Source organism: Pan troglodytes, chromosome 12 (genome assembly GCF_028858775.2).
Source record: "Pan troglodytes isolate AG18354 chromosome 12, NHGRI_mPanTro3-v2.0_pri, whole genome shotgun sequence".
NCBI lineage: Eukaryota > Metazoa > Chordata > Mammalia > Primates > Hominidae > Pan > Pan troglodytes.
In genome coordinates this window covers 12,996,305-13,009,539 of record NC_072410.2, presented here as the reverse complement: position 1 = coordinate 13,009,539, position 13,235 = coordinate 12,996,305, and the positions used below count along the sequence as shown (strand labels likewise).

Genomic DNA, 13,235 nt, shown 5'->3' with positions numbered 1-13,235 from the left:
CTGACTGTATCATCAGCTCTAGATATAAAATGTTTATGATGTTGGCTGTGAGTTAATGAGGAATAGTTTTCCTTTCTGTGGGTTTGGGTGTATTTGGGAAACATTAGCTTAGGGGGTAAAGTAGGTTACCCAACTCTGAAAAGCAGCATCAAAATCTTTATAATAAACACATATTAGGGGCCCAACTTAAATTTCAAGCAGATGTCATGAGCTGCTCAGAGTAGCATGTTACAACTCTGCGTTATAAGGTAAAATGACTTAGAGTGTAGCAGTAGTCCCCAAACAATGTCAAATAGACAGTGGTAAGTATAGATTGCTCTTCTCCTTGCATCACAAATGTTAATTCACCCTGCCCCCACACGCATTAAAACTCAGCATATTTCACAAATTGAGTGTTTCATTTCTATTTGAGATAGACTTATGGTAAGTCAGCTTTGCTCCCCAAATAAGTTAGCCATATAGTACTTCTATATGCAAAATTTGAATCTCAATTTTACTACTCAAGCCGGAAGTAAAAGTCATTTTTCTATATCTTCTTTGCTCCCAGACTGGGTTACAGTTTACAGATCTGAATATTGTCACTTGTACACCATACATACACAGAGGTCTAAAACTCTCTACAAGTAAATAAAGAAAAAAAGCCCAGCAACCCAATAGGAAAATAGGCCAAGCCTGTTATAGGCTTTTTGATCATCTCCAGACTGGCAGGAAGAGAATGCATACTCACACTGTAAGTGCCTGATTTGATTTGCAGAGGATATAGAACCTTATCAGAAAACAGCCTTCCAAGGCAAGAGCAAATGCACCCTATCTAAGCACAGCTTTTCTCCAATTCTTATTTACCTAAGGAGATGAATAGCTGCCAGGAACATTGTTTGCACAAGGGCAGGAGCCTGCCAGATCTGAGAACACAGCAAAATTTTTATTTTGTCAAAAATCTTATATTCAGCTCACACCATTCATTTCAGGTGAACATACAACAGTCTGCATTTCAGTTTAGGGAGATGTTTACAGTCGTCTGGTTCTCTTTATTCTTGGGAACAAGGTTACCTCACTTGGAACACATAACCAGTGCCAAGTTGTCCATCCCTAAGCAATATCGCTTCCTCCTACTTTCTAGAAGTTCTTCAGATTGTGGAAGACAGACTTTTCAGAATTCTTTGCCCTCATTCCCTCCTCCAGAAATGCATGCCTTTGTATAATCTCTTCCCCTTGAGAGCCAGTAGGCTAACCTAATGAGTTATTTTTAACCAGTAGAATACAACAAGAATGATAGATTACAAGAGATTGTGGCTTCTATCTTGCTAGCGGACTCTCTCTGTCTTCTCTGCTTGCACACTTTGTTGAAGCAATCTACCATCCCAGAGGCAAGGAACACAGGCCATCAGTTTAGCAGCCTTGAGGAACTAAATTCTTCCAACTACCACATAAGTTTGGAAGTAGATTCTTCTCCAGTCCAGCCTTCAGATGAGACCCCAGCCATGCCAACATCTTGATTGCAGCCCTGTGAGAGACCTTGAAATAGAACCATTTCTGATCTCCTGACCCACAGAAACTGTGAAATAAATATGTGTTAAGGTACTAAGTTTGTAGTAATTTGTTACGCAGCAGATTGTAAATAACACGCAGATAAAACCAGACAGAACAGAAAAATAAAATGGCTTTAACTCTAGAAAGTTTCCCCATGTAAAATTTTGAAAATGCTACTCTGCCTAAGGTCAAACTGTCATACATATATATGTATGAAAACACAGAAAGGTGTCTGGAAGGGTAATACCAAATTAAATCTTTATCCAAGAGGAATGAAAACCAGTATTCACACAAAAACCTAGGCACAAACCTTGTGAATATATTAAAAACCAGTGAATTATGCACTTTAAAAAGGTGAATTATGTGGTATATGAATTATATCTCCAAAACATTTAATTAAAAACCTGTACACAATTATTCATAGAAACTTTCTTTAAAATTGCTAAAAACGAGGAAGATCTCAGTTATCCTTCAACTGGCAAATGAATAAACAAACTGGTACAGCCATGCAATTGAATACTGCTCAGCAATAAAAAAGAATGCACTGCCAGTTCAGCAACATGGATAATTCTCAAATGCATTATGCCAGTTGACAGAGGTCAGACTCAAAATACTGTGTACAGTGTGATTCTACTTATATGACACTCTGAAAAAAGCAGAACTATAAGGACAGAAAACAGGTTAGTGGTTGCCAAGGAGTGGGAGAAGCAGCCAGGGAGAACTTTGAGGAGGTAAAAATGTGCCAGGCCTTGGTTGGTGGTGGTACATAACTGTGCATTTGTCAAGACTCAGTGCTATATGCTGAAAAGGGCAGGTTTTACTATAAGTAAGTTGTACCTCAATAAACATGATTTTTAAATGATTAAAACTTTGGTTTTTGTTTGTTTTGGTTCAGTTTTAAGGTTTACCATAAATCTATTGGTTTTAGATTCTAAGTTGTATATAAACTTCTGTTTTAAAAGAATTTTTTAAAAAATCCTCTTATCGTCAACAATATTTAGTTGTGCTGGAAATTTTATTTTGGAATTGTTTAATAGAGAAAGACAATAAATAATGTTCAAGAACAGACATTGATTCATAACATCAAAGTATATTGTGAGAAGATGGTATTTCAGAATAGAGGAAGAATTTCTTATGTGCTGGTAAGACTGTTTGTAGATAATCATTTCTGCATAATTTTCATAGCTGGATTGCTTTAATAAAGCCATTTAAAAGTTAAGTTCTAGATTGCTTCATGTTGCTTATCAATGTTTTAAAGCTAAAATAGAAAATTAGCTGTTAAGTTGGTTCAACCGGAAATTCAGTATATCCTTTAAAAAGAGAAATTTAGTAAGCAGTGTGTCTAAAGAATGACATATGGTTGGGTACAGTGGCTCGTGACTGCAATCCCAACACTGTGAGGCTGAAGTGGGAGGATCACTTGAGCCCAGGAATTTGAGACCAGCCTGGAAAACAGTGAGACCTGCATCTCTACAAAAAAACAAAAAATTACCCAGGCATGGTGGTACACACCTTGTGGTCCCAGTTGCTTGGGAGGCTGAGGTGGGAGAATCACTTGAGCCTGGGAGATCAAGGCTGCATTGAAGTCTCATCACGCCACTGCACTCGAGCCTGGGTGACAGAGCAAGACCCTATCTCAAAAAAAAAAAAAAAAAAAAAAAAACCCCCCCACCACCAAAAAAGGCATGTGATCAGTAAAAAAGACATTATTTGCTTATATTGTAGAGTGGTTCTAAAATATAGATTTTACATTGAGAAATTTTAATACTCTCTTTTTTCTTTTTTTTTTTTCTTTGTTTTACTTTCCAAAGATGAGGAAGAAAACGCTTCCTGTTCTTCTGGATGAGCATCCTATCTTCGTAGTTGGTTTGGACTTCCGATAGGTTGATGGAAGGAATACTGTTATTAACCAAATAGAATCTGTTTACAAAAATGGTTCGTGTGTGTTACCATCATTCTTTTGTCAAAAAGTGTGTACATATGTTTGCATTTACATATATTTGTACATCTGTATGACAGATGTATTTTAAAAGTTTCAACTTGAAGTAAAAGTACAACAGCTTGAAGTGTTGATACCAGGCCACAGCCCTCTAACTCATGTGATCTCCCATGCATGCTGCCAGAATAAAACCACCAGGAATGAATTCACTCCCCACTTCTCTGGAACCTCAGGACCCGCCCATTTCTCGGCAGTACTGTGAATTTTGAAGTTAAACTAAATTTTGGTACCATACCAACTGGAATTTAGGCTTTAAAAATAATGTTTCAAGGCCAGGTGTGGTGATTCATGCCTGAAATCCCACTACTTTGGGAGGCTGAGGCTGGAGAATCGCTTGAGGCTAGTGAGCTGTGATTGTACCACTGCACTCCAGCTCAGGGAACAGAGCGAGACCTTGTCTCTAAAAATAATAATAGTAATAAAAATAACGTTTTATGACTATTGCAAGGTCAGATTTACAGATTGTTATAAATTGTTGAGAAACTTTTGTGATTAGAATATGAAGGAAAAAGCTTTGTTGGTAAAAGTGACATGTTAAGGGGCTATGAAGTAAATATGCTGCAGTGAATTATGCTAAGTTAAAATACAGTTTAGTTATTTGCTTTAAAATAAACTCTTCTTTTTTTCTTTATACTATCTCAAAACTCATTATGTTGTCAGAGCCCTAGAGCTGGCTAGTGTAACACTGACTATGAATAGGTGGGCCCACCACTTGAGTTGAGGTGATTTCATGGTGTCTTTCCAGGCTCTTGATAGGGTGTCACTGCATGCAAGCCATGAATCTGTTTTGAGGATCCTCTCCATTTTCCCAAATAAAAACCTATCCCAACAGTGACTATATCACTCAGCATTGGATCTAAATATAAAACTGGTGCTTTCAGTGTTTTTGGCAGATAGTGTTCCATAAGCTTTCCATCAGAAGGGATTTTAGACACCTTAGAGGTCCGTGCTACATCTTCACAGTTCCTCCGAATAACCTTAGGTGGTAGTGTTACTTGCCTTTGACACCTGTGCATATGTTTTAATGACTAGATCCAAACTGTGTTGTTCTTAAATCAAAAATGGGATAATTTTTAATATTTATGTATTAATCACACAGTATGCTCTCTGAAGTTCTCTTAAGCCTTCAGTTTATACTCTTAATTTTCTTTCTGAGCTGGGGAACTGACTTTGCACTTTGGTTACACAGAACATTGGTTTCCAATTTAGTTTAACTGAAATTTGCTGCTGATATGTTGAGTTTGTTCTTTTAAAAATATCTCATATATCTCGTCTTTCCTCCTTAGAAGAACAGACCTAACTAGCGAATGTATGAATGAAAATGCATCTATTTCAGAGCCGACATGAAGAGTTTAGTTTTTTTACTTTATAAACTGTGAATATGAGTATGCCAGCTGTATATGATGTAACTAATCATATTTAAATATATTTCACTTTGACTTTAGACCTTTTGAAGTCTGTATAAACTTGTTTTGAAATACAGTCTCCACTTATGAATGTCATAACAAAATACTTTTTTGCATGATAAAAAATTACTTTGATTACAAAAGGCATATTCTTTCATGGTTTCTGCAATGAGAGGAAGTGTAGTGATTATTTTAATATTTCTATTAAATATGTTTAACTGTATATTTTTATGACTGCTCTTTTATGTTACCCACTGTCTCTTTGGGGTTGTTAATTGGTTTCTGAAAGGGAACTTCAAACTCCTTTACTACTGGCCTTACACGATTGGTCCCTATTAGGTTGTTGAGAGAACGTTGACCAACTCTTTGATACCCGCCAGGTAGGCCGTAGTACCTGCCATGTCTGACACCCTGCATCCAGCTAAAACCAGAAACAGCGCTGGGCCTCCCTGTGGACAAGACATTGATTTGACCAGAAGCAGATGTCTGGCTAAGGCTGCCAACCAAAGGGTGGCCTTAGATGAAGGGCTTTGTTCAGTTAGGGGCAGAGGTCATTAATTTTTTTTTTTTTTTTTTGAGACAGAGTCTTGCTCTGTCGCCCAGGCGTGAGTGCAATGGCGCGATCTCGGCTCACTGCAAGCTCTGCCTCCTAGGTTCACGCCATTCTCCTGCCTCAGCCTCCTAAGTAGCTGGGACTACAGGCACCCGCCACCATGCCCGGCTAATTTTTTGTATTTTTAGTAGAGATGGGGTTTCACCGTGTTAGCCAGGATGGTCTCGATCTCCTGGAGGTAATTGATTTCTTTGGATGTTTGGACTAGGAGATGGGGAGAGACATAGCAGAAAGAGAAACACAGATGCCACAAGGAGGAGGAACAGAGCTAACCCTGGATAGGACTGGACACAGCAGCCAGACCAAGAGAGGCATCTAGTGAGAAGCAGCTCTTCAGCCCTGGGCCTGGTGCACACATCACTCCTTGGTTTCTAAGAACCAAATTTGGCCCAGCACAGTGGCTCATGCCTGTAATCCCGGCACCTTGGGAGGCCAAAGTGGGTAGATCATGAGGTCAAGAGATCAAGACCATCCTGGCCAACATGGTGAAACCCCGTCTCTACTAAAAACACACAAAAAATCAGCTGGGCATGGTGGCATGCACCTGTAGTCCTAGCTACTTGGGAGGCTGAGGCAGGAGAATCACTTGAACCCAGGTGGCAGAGTCCAGTGAGCTGAGATCACACTACTGCACTCCAGCCTGGTGACAGAGTGAGACTCTGTCAAAAAAATAAAATAAAGCCAAATTCATACAGTCCCTGAGGAGTGGGAACTGATGCACATCTCTTGTATACAATAAGCTATGCTTGTGCTCTGAACTGTGTAAGATTGAGAATTGTATTCCTTTAAAGAAAGTTCGGCAGAACTGTAACTGAATTACTAACAAGGCACTGAGAAGGCATACCGTACTTTGTATTCTTTTTAAAGTCCCTCTTAGGTGGTGATGTAGCTGGAAGTGTATAGTATTGAGGATGTAAAGTTTCCCCTAAAAAATTTTTGGTATTTGGCGAATGGCATAACACATCAAAAAATTGGTTGTATCGTATGATTAAATTGCAATGTGATGATTTCAACTTGGTGGAAGACTTCTACTTTGTCTTGGTATGTGAAAATCCCCTTTGCTTCAAACTTAATACACACCAAGGAAAACAACCTGATACAATTTTGCAAGTGTCTTTGAGCTAATGGTTTTTCATGGGTATTAGAAAGCATTGGGTTATTTATGTATAATTATGTAGAAAGAAAATATTTGTTCCATTCAAGATACGGTTACACGAAAAGGCATGTAGTTGTGACCTTCAAATTATTACTTATATACCTATAGAAAATTCCTATAAATAGGCTGGGCGCGATGGCTCACACCTGTAATCCCGGCACTTAGGGAGGCCAGGGTGGGCAGATCACCTGAGGTCAGGAGTCCAAGACCAGCCTGGCCAATATGGTGAAAACTTGTCTCTATGAAAAATACAAAAATTAGCCAGGCATGTTGGCCCATGCCTGTAGTCCCAGCTACTCAGCAGGCTGAGGTAGGAGAATCGCTTGAACTTGGGAGGGGAGGCTGCAGTCAGCCAAGATCACACACCACTGCACTCCAGCCTGGGCAACAAAGTGAGACCCCCATCTCAAATAAGGAAAGAATTCCTATGAAGAAACACTATACCTCTGAGTTTCAATAATAGAGATGATTAACCCAGTTTCCCTGCAAGGATGTGCTCACTGTGAACAGATGTAGTGGTTACCACTCCAGATGTCTGCCTAGCATTTGAGACAACAGTCCCTGTCACCCCTGCCTCTCTCTGGGAACTTCTGCCCCACCACCATACAGAGGGGCAGTAGGCCCAGCCATAATCAACTGAAACAGATACAGAGTTATGACCTGAGCCTAGGCAATTAGGTTTTCTCAGGAATATGGATCTGGGACTAAAGAACTCAGCATCTTCCTGTGACTGGAATTGTAGCATGTAAGTACAGAAGCTTTGGAGTGCCCAGAAAGAGCAGAGAAAGCCAGCCAAGAGAGTGCCAGGTTTAAGTTGACAGAAGAGGTCAACAAAATCGTGAAGTGAGTGTTCTGGGGACCTGAGAGTCAAGGGACTGGATTCTGTACAATGTCTCTGCATCATCATAGTAAACTTCCTACACATGCTTTGAAAGTAAATATCAGATAATTTGGAGCACAGTATAATGGTAAAGTATAAACTGTGAACTTACACAAGGACACCACAATTTCCGCCTCACTGACGAATAACTTGGGGCATGTTCTTGACTGCTCTGAGCCCCCATTTCTTTATCTGTAAAAAGGAAATAAATTACATAGTTGTGAGTTATTGGATGACATAATAAAACCCAGCACAGAGGGCTGGACGCAGTGGCTCACACCTGTAATCCCAGCACTTTGGGAGGCCAAGGTGGGCGTATCACAAGGTCAGGAGATCGGGACCATCCTGGCTAACACGGTGAAACCCCGTCTCTACTAAAAATACAAAAAATCAGCCAGGCATGGTGGCGGGTGCCTGTAGTCCCAGCTACTTGGGAGGCTGAGGCAGAAGAATGGCGTGAACCCAGGAGGTGGAGCTTGCAGTGAGCTGAGATTGCGCCACTGCACTCCAGCCTGGGCGACAGAGCAAGACCCCATCTCAGAAAAAAAAAAAAAAAAAACCAGCACAGAGTAGGCATGCCAGCATTCTCTCACTTCTCAGCCTGCAAAAAGATTTACCAATTTACCTCATTTTCTTCTGTTCCTTGTTCTGACCTCAGTGCATGACCCATAGCACCAAGTGTTACTGTCGTTTATGAGTGAACAATTGTGTTAATAAGGAAATAAATTGAATGTTTTCCAGTATTTTGACCTTATTTTTTAAAACTTTGTACCTCCCAGAGCTGGGAAGAGATTCCAGATTTCCAGACTTAGTCCAGAGTCATGACTAATGCTGGACTTTGTCTATAGCTCTTATTGAAATGTCAGAAAACATTTTTTGCCCCAAAAACTATTAACTGATAAATTTATAGCATCAAACTGCATTTTTTAAAGGAGGCTTTTTGTTTTTTCTTTTTTGAGAGATAGAGAGAGTCTTGCTCTGTCACCCAGGCTGGAGTGCCTTGGCATAGTCTCAATTCTCTGCAATCTCTGCCTCCCGGTCTCAGGTGATTCTCCTGCCTCAGCCTCCCAAGTAGCTGGGACTACAGGTGTGCACCACCACATCCGGTTGATTTTTGTTTGTTTGTTTTTGGTAGAGACGAGGTTTTGCCATGTTACCTAGGCTGATCTTGAATTCCTGGACTCAAGTGATCCACCCACCTCGGCCTCCCAAAGTGCTGAGATTTCAGGTGTGTGCCACCACACCTGGCCAAAAGAGACTTTTTTTTTTTTTTTTTTTTTTTTGAGACGAGTGTCGCTCTGTCGCCAGGCTGGAGTACAGTGGCATGGTCTCAGCTCACTGCAACCTCCACCTCCTGGGTTCAAGCGATTCTCCTGCCTCAGCCTCCCGAGTAGCTGGGACTATAGGCACGCGCCACCACGCCCAGCTAATTTTTTGTATTTTTAGTACAGATGGAGTTTCACTGTGTTAGCCAGGATGGTCTCGATCTCCTGACCTCGTGATCTGCCCACCTTGGCCTCCCAAAGTGCTGGGATTAGAGGCGTGAACCACCACGCCCCACCCATGCCCGGCTAATTTTTTTTTTTTTTTTTTTTGGATTTTAGTAGAGACAAGGTTTCACCATGTTGCCCAGGCTGGTCTTGAACTCCTGAGTGCAGGCAATCCGCCCACCTCACCCTCCCAAAGTGCTAGGATTACAGGTATTTGGTTTTTTGTTTGGCTTTCAAGCAACCTTTCTAAATTTTGCTATGCTCACTCTTTCTTCACATGTTGGTACTGGCTAGATACAGATTTTGCTTTCCTGTTGGAGACTCTTTTGAGAGCTGGCTATCCCCTCTTGCTCCTTTTCTTTTTTCTCTTCCCTACTTTCAAGTTTCTTGCTCTTTTTCTTACCCCATAAGTTACCAGAAATTCATACCCCCTTGAGAGGGCTTTTTGTTTGAACTTCAGTCTTTAGTTTCACCAACTTTTCTAAGGAAATTGATCTGTTAATGAAAGTTGGCTTGCTTGACTTCAGAATATCTGTATTATTCAGTGGTGTGTTTTTCTGGTTGCTTTGTTTGAGCATAGTGTAAATATCACCCATTGCATAGCTTTGGCAGTGACATAAATCTAGCAGCGTAAGATTGAGAAAAGCTAGAAGTCCCACCACAGATTGTATTTCAGTGAAAGGGATTCTTTTTAACTGCTTATAAAACTAAAGAAAACCTATAAACATGGAAAACAATTATTAAGCCCACCATATGCTCATACTGATATTAAATGGTGTGCCAGATTCTAGAAAGAGTTACCTTTTGGTAAGAGCACTGCTTGTTAACTATAGTTGATTGCTTTAGATGTGTGTACACACACATTTAGTGTGTACACACACATTTAGTGTGTACACAAAAGCATGAATTTTATTCCTTATAACCAAAGTAGAAACCTACTCTGAGCAATTTGACAAAAGGTTTACATTATTTATTTTAGTGTAGTTTAAGATTACAGTAAGATACAATTCCCAAAGAGTGAAATATAAGGCTGGGCATGGTGGATCACGCCTGTAATCCTAACACTTTGGGAGGCTGAGGTGGGTGGATCACCTGAGGTCAGGAGTTTGAGACCAGCCTGGCCAACATGACAAAACCCCGTATCTACTAAAAATACAACAATTAGCCAGACGTGGTGGTGCGCACCTGTAATCCCAACTACTAGGGAGGCTGAGGCAGGAGAATCACTTGAACCTGGTGGGGCGGAGGCTGGAGTGAGCTGAGATCATGCCATTGCACTCCAGCCTGGGCACACTCTCAAAAAAAAAAAGTGCAATATAACTTTTCACAAAATATGGAACTGTGGTAGTCTAGAACGATGTCTCAATATACCTCCTACACTAAGTATAATAGTAAATATCTGTATTTGGTGGCATAATATGTTCTTAGTATAAACCAAAAACACATGGTGAGCATTGGACATTGTCCAATGTTTAATTCATATGATTCATTCTGAGTTTCTGACTGAGATCATTCTTTCAGACTATGTGTATTTCTCCTGGGATCCATAAAATATGCAGCCCTAACATGATTTCATTTTTGTTTCCTTTCCTGGAAAAGGAGAAATCATTCAGATCAGCTTTCATATTGCCTTACAGACGATGACTTCAAAATAGTTTGAAAGGGACTCCTTTGTTCTAGAACTGCTCTAACACAGTAGCCACTAGCCACATGTGGCTATTGAAAGATTGAAATGTGGTTATTCCAAATCAGGATGTACAGTAAATATAAAATACACACCAGATTTCAAAGGCTTACATGAAAAAAGTAATGTGAAATATCTCACTAGTAGTTTTTATAGTGATTACATGTTGAAATTTTAACATTGTGAACATATTAGTTTAAATAAAATGTATTGTGAAAATTAATTTCACGTTTCTATTTACTTTTGATAAAAGTACTACTAGAGGCTGGGTGTGGTGGCTCACTCCTGTAATCCCAGCTCTTTGGGAGGCTGAGGTGGGAGGATCACGAGGTCAGGAGACCGAGACCATCCTGGCTAACACGGTGAAACCCCGTCTCTACTAAAAACACAAAAAATTAGCCAGGAGTGGTGGCAGGTGCCTGTAGTCCCAGCTACTAGGGAGGCTGAGGCAGGAGAATGGCACGAACCCGGGAGGTGGAGCTTGCAGTGAGCTGAGATCGTGCCACTGTACTCCAGCCTGGGCTTCAGAGCGAGACCCCGTCTCAGAAAAAGAAACACTACTAGCACATTTTTAAATTACTTGTAGTGATCTCATTTGTAACACATTACATTTCAATCGTATACTGCTTTTCTAAAGAGTCACTGCTAAGCCCTGAAATTAACTCCAAATACCTCCCTGGGATACAGTGCCAAGGCAGGGGCTTCCTTGAACTTCAACCTCTAAAAGTAAGCAAGAATTGAGAAATATCTTCTGCTTTGAAAAATATTCACTCCCCAACCCTAATACATCAATTAAATATTATTTGGGGGCTAACTAAGCTCCTATTTTAAAATGTAAATTGAAGAAATTAGGCCAGAGTCATTCCCATCTTAGTGCCAATCATATAATCAGATAATTAGATTGCTCTTTCCCTAAAGCCTGTTTAGTTTTTTTGTTTGCTGGTTTTGTTGTTGTTGGGTTTTTTAATTTGTTGTTGTTGTTGTTGTTGTTGTTTTGAGATGGATACTCACTGTGTCACCCAGGCTAGAGTGCAGCGGCATGATCTCTGCTCATTGCAACCTCCAACTCCTGGGTTCAAGCGATTCTCCTGCCTCAGCCTCCTGAGTAGCTGGGACTATAGGTGCATGCCACCACGCCCGTCTAATTTTTTTGTTTTTTTGTTCTTTTTTTTTTTGTTTTTTTTTTGTTTGTTTTGAGACAGTCTCGCTGTTTCCCAGGCTGGAGTGCAGTGGCACGATCTCGGCTCACTCCAACCTCCACTTCCGAGGTTCAAGCAATTCTCCTGCCTCAGCCTCCCAAGTAGCTGGGACTACAGGTGCATGCCATTATGCCTGGCTAATTTTTTGTATTTTTAGCAGAGATGGGGTTTCACCATGTTGGCCAAACTGGTCTCAAACTTCTGGCCTCAGGTGATCCACCCGTCTCAGATCAAAGTGCTGGGATTCCAGGCATGAGCCACCACTCACAGCTCGCTAAGGCCTTCTGCCAAGACAAATTAGCTCTTAGAGAACCACAGGATTCCTCTTGTAATGTATTACAAACTAAAGTCTTACCTACTCTTGAAGAGTAGAAAACATGAAAAAGTTCTGTGTTAGCCCTTAGAATAATTAAAAATTCATAAGCTCTGAAATAAATACAGGTAATAAAATCATTGCATATGACAAAACAAAAGTTTAAATTGGCATTTGTAAACTCTGCATGAAAGCCAGGTTTCTCACTACTAGAAAAAGAAAAAAAGTTATAAATAAGCCAATGAGAATTCCAGAATGAATCCTGTGGTGCCAAATATATGTTAACTACAAGGAATAACAGTGACCTTACACTGGAAATACTGTAACCATTGGCCAAGGTTAAAGATATAACAGCATTCTCACACCCCTTGCACAGCTACCCCCAATGTTAACATAACTGTTAACAAATTATCAAAACTAAGAAATTCGTCTTGGTATAGTATCACTAACTAAACTCCAGACCTCAGTCAGGTTTTCCCAGTCTTTCCTTCAGTGTCCTTCCTCTGTTTCAGGATTCAATCCATGATCCTTGACACTTGGTACTTTGTCAGATGTCCTGCTGTATGTGTTTGTTTGATGTTTTCCTATGATTAGGGATAGACACTGCAGGACTCAGAGCTACTTTACAAAGAAGCCTCTAGGGAGCTCCCTAGAGAAGACAGGGGAGACAACACAAGGACACGAGGGGAAATTTTAGCCTCTGACATCCATGACTATATAGCAAAGAGTAAACAAAGCCTAACTCCTAGCCAGAGAAACACAAAATCTCATACTAAAGCCTTATTTAACTCAGTTCCTTTCACCCAGTACATCATATACAGCCTCAAACAAAAAATTACAAAGCATACTAAAAGACAAGAAACCCCACACTTTGAAGAGACAGAGCAAGCATCAGAACCAGACTCAGATATGAAAGAAATATTGGAAGTATCCAACCAGGAATTTAAAGTAACTAAGATTAACAT

At 40.3% G+C, this 13,235-nt stretch overlaps 1 protein-coding gene and 1 long non-coding RNA gene across 10 annotated transcripts in view; one reads left to right on the top strand and one right to left on the bottom strand.

The window, feature by feature from the left end:
- Window positions 1-5,158, top strand: part of LOC129143193 (ranBP2-like and GRIP domain-containing protein 4) — a 63,245-nt gene extending 58,087 nt beyond the window's left edge. For 2 of the 8 annotated variants that reach the window (XM_063789441.1, XM_063789442.1), the window contains exon 23: window positions 1,309-2,463. In XM_063789441.1, the coding sequence (XP_063645511.1) occupies window positions 1,309-1,496 (188 nt within the window). In that variant the 3' untranslated portion in view covers window positions 1,497-2,463. Of the gene's footprint in view, window positions 1-1,308; window positions 2,464-2,567; window positions 3,295-3,341 lie in introns of those variants that run through there. The other 6 variants (XM_063789445.1, XM_063789444.1, XR_010149270.1 and 3 more) reach the window with 5 other exon arrangements.
- LOC107971242 (uncharacterized) lies at window positions 1,447-12,858 on the bottom strand. 2 transcript variants are annotated; one of them, XR_001714217.4, is made up of 3 exons: window positions 12,733-12,858; window positions 7,697-7,776; window positions 1,447-1,555 (listed from the first exon to the last, which is right to left on the bottom strand). It is a non-coding gene; the product is annotated as an uncharacterized LOC107971242 (long non-coding RNA). The 2 variants fall into 2 exon arrangements; XR_010149271.1 differs by lacking the exon at window positions 12,733-12,858 and adding an exon at window positions 11,770-11,863.
- Between the last annotated feature and the right edge of the window lie 377 nt (window positions 12,859-13,235).